Here is a 14,567-nt window from a genome sequence, read left to right as displayed (position 1 = left end):
ATGAGACAGCAAGAGGAAATTAAAGGGATACAAATTGGAAAGGAAGAAGTAAAAACATCACTATTTGCAGATGACATGATAGTGTACTTAAGCAACCCCACAAATTCCACCAGAGAATTCCTACAGCTGATAAACAAGTTCAGCAAAGTGGCTGGATATAAAATTAACTCACACAAATCAGTAGCCTTCATATATTCAAAAGACAAACATGTGGAGAAAGAAATTAGGGAAAAGATACCCTTCAGAATACTCACAAAAACTATGAAATACCTTGGTGTGACTCTAACTAAGCAAGTGAAGGATCTGTATGACAAGAACTTCAAACCTCTAAAGAAGGAAATCGAGGAAGATCTCAGAAAATGGAAAGATCTCCCATGCACATGGATTGGAAGGATCAATATCATAAAAATGGCCATCTTACCAAAAGCAATCTACAGATTCAATGGAATCCCCATCAAAATTCCAACCCAGTTCTTCATTGAATTGGAAAGAGCAATGTGCAATTTCTTCTGGAATAACAAAAGACCTAGAATAGCAAAATCCATCCTCAACAAAAAGAAAACATCTGTGGGAACCACTATCCCTGACCTCAAGCTCTATTACAAGGCAAATGTGCTGCAAACTGCATGGTACTGGTACAGAAATAGGCACATGGATTAATGGAATAGAATAGAAGATCCAGAAATGAGCCCTCATGTATATGGTCACCTAATTTTTTACAATGGAGCTGGAAACATTCAATGGAAAAAGTACAGCCTCTTCAACAAATGGTGTTGGTCCAACTGGCACTCATTATGCAGAAGAATAAAAATAGAACCTTTCTTATCTCCTTGTACAAAGTTCAAGTGTAAGTGGATCAAAGATCTCCCTATTAAACCAGGTACACTGAAACTATTAGATGAGAAAGTAGGGAAAACCTTAGAACTCATAGGCACAGGAGAAAATTTCCTGAACAGAACACCAAAGGCTCAAGCTCTAAGGTCAAAGATTGACAAATGGGACTTAATGAGATTGCAAAGTTTCTGTAAGGCTAAAGACACTGTCAAGAAAACAAAACTGCAGCCAACAGAGATGGAAAAGATCTTTACCAACCCCACATCAGATAGTAGCCAAATATCCAAGGTATACATGAACTCAAAAAGCTAGACACCAGAAAATTAAACAACCCTATTAAAAAGATGGGATACAGACTTAAACACAAACAATGGGTAATAGTGCTTGAGAGATGGTTCTGCAGTTAGACATAGTTGCTACTCAATGATGAAGGCCATACTGAGCATCTCAGTACCCATGTAGAAGGCACCACACCCAGAATACCTAATCTAGCCCTGAAACAAGGAGAAGATGGAGGCAAAATTTCTGTGGTTTTATGGCTTGCAGTTTTCTGAGAAAGCCTAAGGTCCAAGTTCAGAAAGAGAGCCTGACTCAAAGGAATAGGCGGGAAAATAAAAGGGAACACTAAATACTCTTCTGGCCTGCATGAGTGTATATACATACCCGCACAAACACATGTTTGCATACATAGAGAGAAATGAAAATAATTAAAATGGTTAAACTTCCAATTAATGTATATAAGTCTTCTTCAATAAATTATATACAAATATACTGCTTCAAGGCAAAAGAGATGGCTTTGTGACTAGGGTAATTCTGGCCCTTTTTGAGGGCTAGATCAAATTCTCAGCACCCACATGATAACTCATACCATGTACCCCCTGTTTCAGAAGCTCTAAGGCCCTCTTTTGGTAAATGTGGGCTCATTCATGCACAGGATGAATATATATACATTCAGTCTTCCCACTGGTATTAGTATATAATTTAAAAACTTAAAAAAAATCAAATTTAAAAAATATAAAACTTTAAAAGTCTTTTTTATTTCACCCAGCTTCTCTACTCCAACTCTCTCTCTCTCTCTCTCTCTCTCTCTCTCTCTCTCTCTCTCTCTCTCTCTCTCTCTTTCTACTCGCTCTTTCTCTCTCCCCCTCGCTATTCTGGAGCCAAAAGCTGGCGATCTTTGCCAATTATATGTAGATATGTATATAAATAAACATATACCTACATATGTAGGTACATAATTTGAACAGACAGACGTATTCATATACATATCTGGTGGATGGAGCAGAAGCCCAACAATCAAACTTTATTTTTTCTCTCAGTCTTTTTATACCTTTTTAGAAAAAAGTTCTTTATTAAATCACCTCACAGACAAAAGAGATATCACACAAAAAGAGAATTATAGGAGAATATCCATAGTAAATTCAAATCAGTTTCATTCAATAAGCTCATTATAAGTTCAAAGCAACAGTTTCACATGGTCTTGCTTTATTGTAGTGCAAATTTCTTCTTAGTGCAATTTACAAAAACTCATTATATTTCTTATTATGCAGATTTTACTTACTAGTCTATGAGAAGGGGGCATGGGCTATTATTCATTCTAACTTTATTACATCTTCTGGCAAAGCATTTAAAATTATCTCAAATTTTTCTCTTAAAATTATTTGAATCAAATCAGGAATTCTGTAAAGTCATTTGTTTATTTAAACATCATTAGTTCATGAAAATTCATTTCCATATTGATCTGTAGGGAATCTGCCCAATAGGATTACTCAGGAAGTAATTACACCAGGTTATTGGCAGTGAGGGTCTCTTGGTTTCCACCTACTCCAAGCTACATAAATGAGAAGTATAGCAATGACAAATTTGAGTAAGCACATCAAATAACAAGAGGCACTCCTGGGATGAAGTCCTTGGGGCCATGCCTCACCAGAGTGCTCCCACTGCAGCTGAGCAAGATAGTGAGCCATCTCTAAGGAGCTTTCTTGCTTCACAGAAGCTCTTCCTGCATGGCATCCACTAATAAATAAACAAGGCACAATCATGAAGTGTTTCTAAATTAAATCTCATCATTCCCATATTGGTTTTATTTTAGTTTTACTTTAAAATTCCATTTCTATTAATTGAATTATTTTAGTAACCAGAATAGAAGTTACCAATAATTGTCTTTCACTGACAAAAGAATTACACAGGGCCTAAAGGACACCAAAATGTTAAAGCTTTCATGTTTGAAAGAGGATCTGTAGGGAAGAGAGACAAGATCATGTCCAAGGTGAGTGTGAAGAGAGACAGCTAGAGGTCCATCCTCTCCACTGGAAAGTGGGAACTAAAGTTGAACTGACACAGAAAATAGTCCTGGTACTTAAGGGAAGTCCAGCCTGGTGACACGCTGTAGCTGTCTTCTCCTGTAGCTCAAACTGTGACATGAAGATTGTCCTCTACAGGGATGTCCAGCCTGGTGACACGCTGTAGCTGTCTTCTCCTGTAGCTCAAACTGTGACATGAAGATTGTCCTCTACAGGGATGTCCATCCTGGTGACACGCTGTAGCTGTCTTCTCCTGTAGCTCAAACTGTGACATGAAGATTGTCCTCTATACTGTAGACGTTGTCTTGGGCTTGTGGTTATGCAGCCTCTTTATTTAGTAAAGTTCTAATCTTAGAAACACATAAGGACACCAAGCTGCAGAGGGACAGAGAGAGAGAGACATGTAGAAGAACACAATATGAGGTCACCTTTCAGGCTAAGCAGACTTTCATTTATGATATATAATCAGAATTCCAGAAGCCCCATTCACAAAAAACAAACAAACAAAGAGGACATTGAAGAACACCACAAAGGGTTCTGGTATTAGGTCATTAAAATTGTTTCATGAATATCAGCTTAATGAAGAATTAATTTTAAAATGCCAGTTCTTATTAACATTTTTGGGATACGCATGTAATAGAACACAAGAAAAATGAGATATCAAAACAGATAGGTATCTAACATTAAACTGAGTTACCTATTCAAGTTCCACATTTTGGGACTGGGCTAAAAACTAGAGTATTCATGTGTTTACAGCTTTGGACTGTGATGCTTTAGAAATGGTTAGAAGTGTCTGTTGACCTGACTGAGATCTCTGAATTCAGATGCATGACATGACGTGTGTAACAGTACACACACAAACACATGAATGTATGCATACATGTACATGTGCACACAGAAATACACATGCGCACACACACAACCATCCACAACAATAATATATAAATCCTTTCTTGAAAGAAAAAAGGGTTTTGAAATCCACATAGCATCTACACCCTCTAAGGTTAAGCATGGAGGAGAAAGTGATGTAAGAAAGCAGTGTCTTTTTGGAGTAGCTGGTGGTCTATGACACAGTTTCAAAAAGACTACCTGAAGGAACTCACTTAAATGTGACACAAGGACAAAAGATTAGGCATTTGAGGTAATGAGACTCATCTTGGGAGAGAGCTGTTAGTATCTGTGCACTGGCCCTGCCACCTGCTGAGTTTCTAGAACTCATGGGGGAACAAATTAGAGAAGAAAGCAGACTAACTACTTGGAGCTCACTCACACAGCCTGCCACACCTCCCTATCATTCCCATGATGCTTGCTAGAAAGTTCCTGAAAGTATCTATTAACTTATATGCCTTCTAACATGTGTGCCCCTAGTTGTTTATTTTTCTTTAAAGATTTATTTTAACTTGTGTCTATATAGTTGTGTGTGTGTGTGTTTGTGTGTGTGTGTGTGTGTCTGTGAACATGAATACAGATGCACATAGACATCTGCTGTTCTCCTAGAGCTGGAGTCGTGAGCCCTATGTCATGGATCCTAGGAAGAGAGCTTGGCTGCTGCACAAAGATGCCAGTAAAGCAGGCATCTACCGTTCTCATAATCTTTTAATTTAGTAGGCATTCAACTAAGAAATCACTAAGTAAACTGAAAAAAAGAAAATCAAACCAACTCATTCAATTTATCATTCAAAAATCTACCCAGGAAGCACTTCTTATAGTGTTGAGAGGCTCCTTCTATACCAGTTCAGACAGAATAGTTGGGTAGTCAGATGCCTGGAGAGTCACTGAAGAGTATGGTAGCAAGAGAGAGGCTCAAAAAACTACAGTTAGGAATTTAAGGTGTGCAATGGATGCCAGGCATTATCTTCCTAGAACACGAAGATGGAGGAGGAATAAGAGGAGGAGACATCAGAGGAGGGAAGAAGAACGAAGAGAAGAAGGAGACAAGAGAAGGGGGAAAGGGGGAGAAAGAGAGAGAGTAGGAGGGGAGAAATGTAGGTAGGAAGGAAGGAAGAAAGGAAGGAAGGAAGGAAGGAAGGAAGGAAGGAAGGAAGGAAGGAAGGAAGGAAGAAAAAAATCAACAAGACGAAAAGTTCAAAATTGATTGACACAAACCATGTCAGCTTACCTTGGAGATCCTGGCCTCTTTTTCATAAGGATGTAATCTATATTGGAAGAGATGAAGCAAAAGTTGAAAAGAAAATTGAACATATCATTTAACACATGCATGGTGTCCTTTTCTTCTAGTCAAGGATATTGCTTTTATTTTTAACTCAATTGTTCCCTAGTAACTTTGGGAGGTCTTCCTCTGTACTGTACAGGAAGCATCCCTTTGCTCAGAACTTGGTGCATTCACTCACAGAGCATCCATAATTTGCTAGAAAGGCACTGGTAAACTGTCTTTTACTGAAAGAAACAAGGCCTTACTAATGATCCTGCTATCAGGGACCTATTAAAAATTGTCACTAACAACACTGTTCTATTTTTGGCTCCTTCCTTAGTATAACTGAGGAGAAGTGCCACCACCTATTCCTCACCTGTCACCTCCTGTCACAGGCCTTCAGAACTCCCATCAGAAAAGTTAGAACTTTGTTACTCACGATGATTAGTTAAGCTGGATCTGTCTGTAAATACCTACAATGCCAGGAATCAGGCAGCTGAGGCACAAGGGTTACAGTTTGTGGGTATCCTGAACTATAATAGTAATATAATTTCTAAAAGAGGGAAATAGAAATCACAAAAAAGATACAAATGTATTTTTTTCTTAGCCCAAGCTAACCAAGTTCTAAATATAAAAGGGAAATATCTTCAAATGGGACAAGCATACACTGATTTCCCACTTTCTGCCCAGTCATATGAAATAAGTCAGTAATGAATTTCTTCATTGCATCTTAAAGAAACATACATACACAGAACAATAAGAAAACTGAGGAGTATATGTTTAGGATATATGTGCATATACATGTACATGCATGTATATAATAATTAGTGTTTTAAAAAGTGATAAATTCTAAAACAAACAAACAAACAAGAAAACCAAACCCAGGAAGGGATTTATAGGAGAGTTTAGAGTGAAAAACGGAGAGGAGAAAATGTTATAATTATAATCTCAAAAAGTAAAAAAAAATAATGGCTGTTGGTAGACCTGACTCATGGGCTAAGAACACTTGTTGCTCTTTGAGAGATCTACTGTTGGATACCTAATACTCACATAGTGGCTCACAACCAAGGTCATTGAGCTTTTCCAAATTGTTAGAAATCATCTCAGTGCTTGGTATGTGCTCACACTCTTCTAGACATTGACAAGACACATAAGCTGGAATTTAGAAAGTGTTACAAAACATGTCTTGGGTTAGGAAACACGGATAATTTAAACCCCTTAGCAAGTGGAGCTTCTTAAAGGCAGTCAGAGTAGCTGAGAATTGTTACTCTACTTACTTGGTCTAGGAAATATACATGAAATGTACTGTCTTCTATCAAAAGAGTGACTAAAACAGAGGATTGCCATCTTTAATAAAATGTATAAGGACACTATTAAACAAGACTGTCTGTTGGCTTAGCATTTCTAACAGTTGGGATCTATGCCTAGATACCATCCCCGCTCAAAACTGTGCTGTTCATATTGTTTAGTCTTGTAAGAATGCAAACAAAGTTCTGAGCACTCAGAGGAAGGCACAGAACCATGTGATTTTTCAGTTAAAGGCCCTGTAGGACCTTCACTGGGCATACTTGCTCAGTGGATATAAAGTGGAATTGTACCCTCCTATAGAAATAAAACATTTTGCTTTGTAAACATTACTTGAATTTGTAATCATTTATCAAGAAGACCCCCAGACCATTCCTACCATTGGGAACCATCTTAAAATTACTTACTTGTGATAACCAAAGTGCTCACTAGAACTAGAAGCAGCAAGAAAATGGAGATTCCAATAGCAAGACCTTTAGTCCTGGTTGAATTGCTTCCTAGAAAGTAACAGCAAATTGAAGAGGCATCAAGTGAGATGAACAAGCCAATAAAACAAATAATAACAATAATTACATATGGTGAGCTTGGCACTATTTGTTCTAAAGGCATAAGGCCATTTGGTCTAATATGAACAGGTCCAATTTGCCTTAAGGTGTTTTGTTTTTGTTGTTTTTGCTGTATGTTGTACTACCAGAGACCATCCCCAAAAACCTAAGTCCTTGCAAATGCTAAAAGGGATCATCTATTCCCAGTCTAGAATTGCTTTTTCTTAGACACACAGTCCTCACAAATTTCTATACAGATTCTTTTCTTACTTCAAATTTTGTTTCTTCTGTGTTCTTTACACATACTAAAGTAGAGGTTGTTTATCCCAGGAGCCAAGAAAGAGTGAAAACCTATTTGCATTTGTAGAAACAGGATTTGGGAAATCACTCCTGAATCTAGAGTCTCAGATTTTTCTCAAGCTCAATGTGGAACAAGTCTAAAAAAATCCTGTCAAATCAAATTTGTCTAAGGTGAGGTCCAGTATGACTTGTGCTCTCCCCCCCACCCCCCCGTGTGTGTGTGTGTGTGTGTGTGTGTGTGTGTGTGTGCAGTAGTTTTTAGAAGACTCACATGAATGCCGATGTTCCCAAGTCATAGCAGCTACCTGAGCTCAGTCAGGCACTGTGACTGATCTATCACTTATCCTCTTTGCAAATATATTCTAAGTTCCTCATCATATTTTATGCCCATATTATTATATTTCATTACAATTTCATTACAGTACTTTGATTACAATAAAATGATTTCACATTAACAAATTCTGGGCATTATATCAATTGAATGAATAATAAAATAGATTCAAAGACAGGCAGTGTACAGATCTACAAGTCATACAACTCTTAGCCAAGATCAACCATGATAGAAAGACAGGAGTAATCAGTGGGCTAAAGAGAGAAGTGTCTTAGTTAGGGTTTCTATTGCTGTGATGAGCCACCACAAGCAAAGATAATAGAGAAGAAAGGGTTCATCCAGCTTATGCTTCCACATCACTGCTCATCATCAAAGAAAATCAGGACAAAAACTCAAGCAGTGGGCCTGAGGCAGGAGCTGATGCTGAAGCCATGGAGAAGTGCTGCTTATTGGCTTTCTCATCATGGTTTTCTCATTCTTCTCAATTATGGAACCTAGGACCACCAGCTTAGAAGTGCTACCACCCATAATGGGCTGGGCTTTTCCCCATCAATCACTAGATAAGAAAATGCCTAAAAGGCTTGCCTATAGCCCTACCTTATGGAGGCATTTCCTTAATTGAGATTCCCTTCGTTAAATGACTTTGGTTTGTGTCAAGTCAACACAAAACTATCAGGCAAAAAAAGCATAAGGTATGTGTATTAGTTGGTTTTGTGGCAACTTGACACAAGCTAGAGTTATCACAGAGAAAGGAGCCTCGGCTGAGAAAATGTCTCCATGGGATCCAGCCATAAGGCATTTTCTCAACTAGTGATCAATGGGAGGCAGGGCCCAGCCCATTGTAGGTGGTGCCATCCCTGGGCTGGTAGACTTGGGTTCTCTGAGAAAGCTGAGCAAGCCAGGGAAAGCAAGCCAATAATTGACATCCCTCCATGGCCTCTTCATCAGCTCCTGCTTTTTGACCTGCTTGGGTTCTAGTCCTAACTTCCTTTGGTGATGAGTAGCAATATGGAAGTGTAAGCTGAATAAACTCTTTCCTCCCCAACATGCTTCTTGGTCATGATGCTTGTGCAGGAATAGAAACCGTGACTAAGGAACTAGAGAATATCATCCTGAGTGAGGTAACCCAGTCACAAAAAAAAAAAAAACCAGACATGATATGCAGTCACTGATAATTGGATACTAGTCCCAGAAAGCTCCTCTGAATACCCAAGAAACAATCTCAGACCATATGAAGCTCAAAAAGAAGGAGGCCAAAATGTGAAAACCTCGGCCCCTTTTTGGAAAAAAAAAGAAAGAAAAAGAAAAAAGAGAAAAAAACTGTGCATTCATCGTATATTATTATGTAACAAATTTTGTGAGCTATAATAATATTTTATAAAATAAATAAATTAATAAAAAAAGAAACCCTGACTAAAATAGGAAAATGGCCAGTTGTCCTAGGGTGGAACAGAGTACACTTATATAATCTGTTCTTATGACAGAGACAGTTTTCAAGTGCTAGGATGACAGATATGGTGACACAGGCTTTTAATACCCTCACTCATAAAGCAGAGGCACTCTAACCTACATATGGACACCCAAACCAGCCAAACTATACAGTGAGACCAGATGTGTGTGTGTGTGTGTGTGTGTGTGTGTGTGTGTGTGTGTGTGTGTGTGTGTAAATAAAAAATAAATAGCAAGGTATAAGGCTAAACAATTACAAAATAATGATCTGATTTTAAAAAGACTGGTTATTATTGGCTTCTATGGTCAGCATAAGGCATTAGTAAAAGAGATTAGGGTGTAGCTCCCTACTGTGTTTCAGGTTGGAAAAGTTTCATGGGCCAGTAAGACTGTCCCACCTACTTAGGACATGAACTCTGACTTAGTTCATGGTCTTACATTAGGGCTGATTTTAGCTTCATCCAAGCACATAAAAGGGATTGGTGCCTCCAAACAGCATTTGAATCTGGGTGTGATGGGACTTTCACATATTCTCAGCACTAGAAAGCTAGAGGCAGGATAACCAGGAGGACATGGCATTCAGAGGATAGTCTGAGATACATGAGACTATGTCGTTAAAAATAATAAAAAAACAAATGTTTAGCCACAAGCATATTTCTAAGAGCCACTGTTTCAATGGAGCCGGTTCACTTGTAAGAAGTAAGCAAAGAAGGAAGGCGAGCCTACCTGGTTGAACTTGCAGTGTGGTGGTCAGTGTCTGGACACCATCCCACCCCTTCATTTCCACTCGACAGCAGTAGAGGCCACTGTCACTCTCACAGGCATCCTCAATTGTCAAGGACGCATTTCCTTGAAGAAGCTGCGCGTTTATCTGGTAGCGACTGCTTGTCCGATAGTGGATTCGGTTTCCATCAGTCCAGACAAGTTTTTGTCCACATGTATCAGAAGCACATGCCCCTCGGCCCCAGCACACGAATGAGAGCACACGAGTTGCAGGATAAGAACATGGCAGCGTCACAGGGTCACCCCCTATTCCATGTACTTCCGGGAACGATTCTGAAGCAACTGCTGTGAGGAAATAGAAAGAGCTCGCAAGTTTCCGGAGGTTTTTATTTTTCCCTTTGCATTTCTTTTCTGTTTTCCCCCTTTGCTTCCATTGAGGATAAAACCTGGAGCGTAACACATGGGAGACATGTGCTCTGCCCTTCTGTTCCAGGCCCAGTCCCTCTGGGCAGGGTTTTATTCTTTATAGAGTCGCAATAGCCTAATACTTCATTATAAACATTTTTTTTCTGTTTGCAGATTCATCTTGGGTTAGATTATGTAATAGATATGCTTGTGGAAACAACTTTGTCCTGTGTGATATTCACCCTTTTTCTTATTTTCTTATCTCTCTCTCCTCACCCCACCCTCAATTGTTATTCATTTTTCTTTCTTTTTCCTTTTTGAGACAGAGCTCACTCTGTAGCTCTGGCAAGTCCAGAACCCACTACATAAACCAGGCTAGCCTAGAATTCAGAAAGATCCTCCTGTATCTACCTCCTGAGTGCTGGGGTTAGAGGCACCACCAATCCTGACCTTTGTTTTTTAACCAGGTCTTGATCTAGCTTTCCTACAGGAACTACCCCCCCCTCTCAGATGTCTGTGAGATGAAATTACAAGCATGCACCACTAAGACCAGCTCTAATTCAACGTCTTCAAGTTGTTTATTCTACTCTGGTAAGTCAGATTATGATTGTGTCATATTCCCCTTTCCTATCCTCCCTGGAAGCACATGCAGTCAGCCCTCTTTGCTCTCTTTAAAATTCATGGCTTCTTTATTTATAAATGAGTGATACGTACATATTTGTGTATGTGTGTATGTATGTACCCTGAAATACATAAATACAACCAGCCCCATCTGTATAATGTGTTCAGGTCTGACTATTTGATGTCAGATTACCAACTGGTGAGCTCTTTCCTGGGATAGACTAGTTCTGCTCTTAGCTAACTGGGACAGGGAAATGCAAACTGTGCTTCAAGTTTAAGTTTTTAAAATTTAAACCTGCTGTCATAGGGGCTGTGGCTTGATGAGTACTTGCAAACCTAGAACTTGAGAGGTAGAGGCAGAAAAGTTAATGATTCAAAGTCAGCCCTGGGAAACTAGTGAATCAAGACCAGCCTCAGGTCAGGAGACTGTCACAAACAACCCTGTCCCTCCCTTTGCTGCTAGTCACTAACTCCTTATCTACCTCTTGATATAAAGATCAGAGCAAGGTTTTTATTTACAGTCTTCTGGCTTCAATGAAGAAGGTTAGTAACTTCAATGTCAGTTTTAAGAAAGAGTTTTATAACACCATTGGGAGGAGTGAGGTTTTAGGATCAGTCCTCAGCAAGAAAAATCTAAACAGGGATTCCCTTCTTATAAGTGGATGACATTTCAGATACAGAGTAATATCCAGTTACACAAGAAGGTCCCAGGAAGGTCACAGGATTGGACTATTCAGTTTAGAACTAAATCGTGAAACTTCTAAAACTAAAACAAAAATTTAAACATGAATCTTTTCGGATGGTGGAAGAAAACCTCTACTGTCAATTTTTTCTAAGTTGTCTTTAGAGGAACTCTGAGGACTGAAGATGTGGCCCAATAATACAGTGCTTGCCTAGCCCATTTCAGCGCCTAGGATGGATCCTCAGTGCAGGAAATGAACCAACCAAACAACCGTCCAACAAAGAACTCAAAACAAGGCACTCTGAGTTTCACTAACCAGTCACCAATATTCATACCTAAGCTGTGAGTTTGTACATGGCCTAAGAAAGCAGAGTCCTCACTGTATGAGTGTATATTTCATACTGGTACACACAGCACTTGTGGTTACCTAATACCTTTTCAGAATCACAGATATAATAAATCATATTCTTATAAAACTATAGAAATATGACATGAAATAACTTCATCCCACAGTCTTACACATGCTTACCTCTTACACCTCTATCACATGTACACGCATGTACTAGTGTCTTACTTGTCTATCACATGAATGCTCATGGACTTGCCCCTCACATACTCTTGTGTTTTTATGACTTGGCCATCGATTTCTAAATACACACAGGAAATAATTTCTTCAGAGCTACTGTTTGTCCTAGTTCTCATCTCTAATTTTAAAAACTCATAATCAACAAATCCCAAGGAGTTCATTATGTCAATATCACGTGCAACCTTCACCATGCAGGCAGCTCCAGTTCACCCCCTCACTTACCTGGGAGAACGAATATGAATGCAGAAACAAAGACCTGAGGGAGCATTGTGGCATTGACCTGGAGGAAAATAAGACAATACTTTTGTCAGCTATGGCACTCAGCACATGGTATCTGGTCCTGTATTAATTCTCAAACTTATCTTTGATCCCCAAAGATGGGAATCTCCTGGGCTTGTTCTACTTTGCCAAGAAAACCCACATTAAAAGATTTCTTTCAGGTCTCTGTAACATCCCAGTAGAAGAGGGCCATTTTCCATTGACAGAGAAAGCTATCTCCCAAAACACCCCTTTCTCTCCCAGTCCTTCCCCACAAACAACCATCAATGCCACACCTGGTCTTGGCACAGATAAAGCAGCAAATTGACAGAAAACTGAAGGCAGGCATTAGAGTATGTTCCTTTGTAGAACCCTAGGCAAAGCCCAGCCTTCTGATGGCCATGATGCACTTGCCCTTTGATGGACACAGAACTCTTTCTGCTCAGTGGCCACAATGGTCCATCGATAAGCCTCATCTAAGTTCATCACTGGCAAGATGGACTGAGTGAAGATGTGAAGTGTCACTTATGCTGACACATGGTTATTGGGGTCATGTTGCCAGAAGGATGTCTAGAGACCCCGACAAAAAATATAGGTGCAGAACTTGCATTTCCATGGCCCCTCCAAACCTAGATTTCCTCCTCAGTCAAATATCACTAATGTTTGCTCAGCTTTTTGAGACTCTGCTGTGAAGAGCTTTTTGCTCATGGTCATCAAATACTCACAGAGATCCTCCTAAGCCAGCTGCTTTTAAATCTGTTTAAGGAGAATGCTACCTCTCTTCAGATTACAACTTCTAGGTTTCAGCTTTTGTTTCTTAGTTTCTAAACCACAAAATACAAGTGATCTTGCCTAGAATATTACTAACTCCACTTCTGATCAGAAGAGTCCATGATTTCCTTTCAGAGAGAAAGAAGTGGGCCCTTTTCTAGTTTCTTGAGGCTGAAGATAGCTGTCGTGAGGATGCTTTTGATAATCTCAGCATCAGGCTTGCTACTCCACACGACTCTCACCACCAGCCTCTGTACTCGGAAGAGATTAGAGCCCTATTGTGCAAACTGTTGACTAAACACTGAGAATTTTTTACATAAAAAGTTTAAAAATTGTTTCTTAACTAATAGACAAATTTTAAAAGTCTAAAGCTCATATGCATATCAGCCCTAGATAAAACTACTTGGCACTCTAGGCCAGGTGGCATACACCTTTAATTCCACCAGTTGGGAGGCAGAGGCATGGAGATCTCTGTGAGTTCAAAGCCAGTTTGTTGACAAAGTGAGTCCAGGACAACCAGGGCTCTTTTACACACAGAGACCCTGTCTCAAAAGAAAGACAAACAGAAAACCAACCAGACTAACAAAAACAAAACAAAACTACGTTTTAACACATAGAGCCAACAATTCTGCCCCTTTCAGGTTCTGCTGAGTTTGGGGCAGGCACACAGACTGTCACTGCTTCAGATACACTTAAGTTGCCCTCAAGTCTAGAGTCTCATTTTTGTGCTAATGTCCCACATAGAATCCCACATCATCCCAAATGCAAACCCACATGGAACAGAATCTCCAAGGAGTACTATTCCAATTGCTTTTTTCCAGCACAAGCCTGCAGAAGAAATACTTACCAGTAAGGAGAGAGCCACAGTTTGTTCGTCTCTCCTTCTAATCCTCTGCTGCTCTGACTCTTCCAGAGCTGCTGATGGATACTCAGCTCTCCCAGAATTTGATCCTTACCTCTGGCCACACCTTCACTTGAGTTGTTTGAAAATTGAGTCTCTCCAATTCTTCAGTCCACCTACTGGATAGCATCTGCTCACTGATATAAACAGGCTACAGTAGAGCCTAACTAAGTGTGCCTTGGGCTTTTTAACAGGCTGTGGATAAAATTCTCACTTGAGGTGTGACTCTAGGCCTGGGAACCACACAGGTTATTGAGATGGCTGAGAAGTGAAGGAACTTTGAAACTTGGACCAACCCTCTAGGTTTGCAGGAAATAAACTGCACTCCAGGAAGAAGATTACATTTAGAAACCATTCCAGGAGTTCCAGGAGCAAGAGCAGAGGTGACACTTGGCTCTTGT

The 14,567-nt window shown here is 39.6% G+C and overlaps 1 protein-coding gene across 1 annotated transcript; it reads right to left on the bottom strand.

Annotated features, from left to right (window-relative positions):
- Positions 1-3,454: 3,454 nt before the first annotated feature.
- On the bottom strand, positions 3,455-12,980 carry LOC308426257 (hepatitis A virus cellular receptor 1 homolog; the record flags this gene model as incomplete). The annotated part of the gene is made up of 6 exons (XM_080924009.1): positions 3,455-3,512; positions 5,257-5,293; positions 7,002-7,091; positions 9,946-10,287; positions 12,459-12,516; positions 12,909-12,980. The coding sequence occupies 6 exons, from the start codon at positions 12,978-12,980 to the stop codon at positions 3,455-3,457; spliced, it is 657 nt and encodes a 218-aa protein (XP_080780135.1).
- Positions 12,981-14,567: the final 1,587 nt, after the last annotated feature.

The sequence above is a fragment of the Micromys minutus genome (assembly GCF_963924665.1).
Source record: "Micromys minutus genome assembly, chromosome: 10".
In the NCBI taxonomy this organism is placed as follows: domain Eukaryota; kingdom Metazoa; phylum Chordata; class Mammalia; order Rodentia; family Muridae; genus Micromys; species Micromys minutus.
The sequence above is the reverse complement of the archived record's forward strand: the minus strand, read 5'-3'. Positions and strand labels throughout refer to the sequence as shown.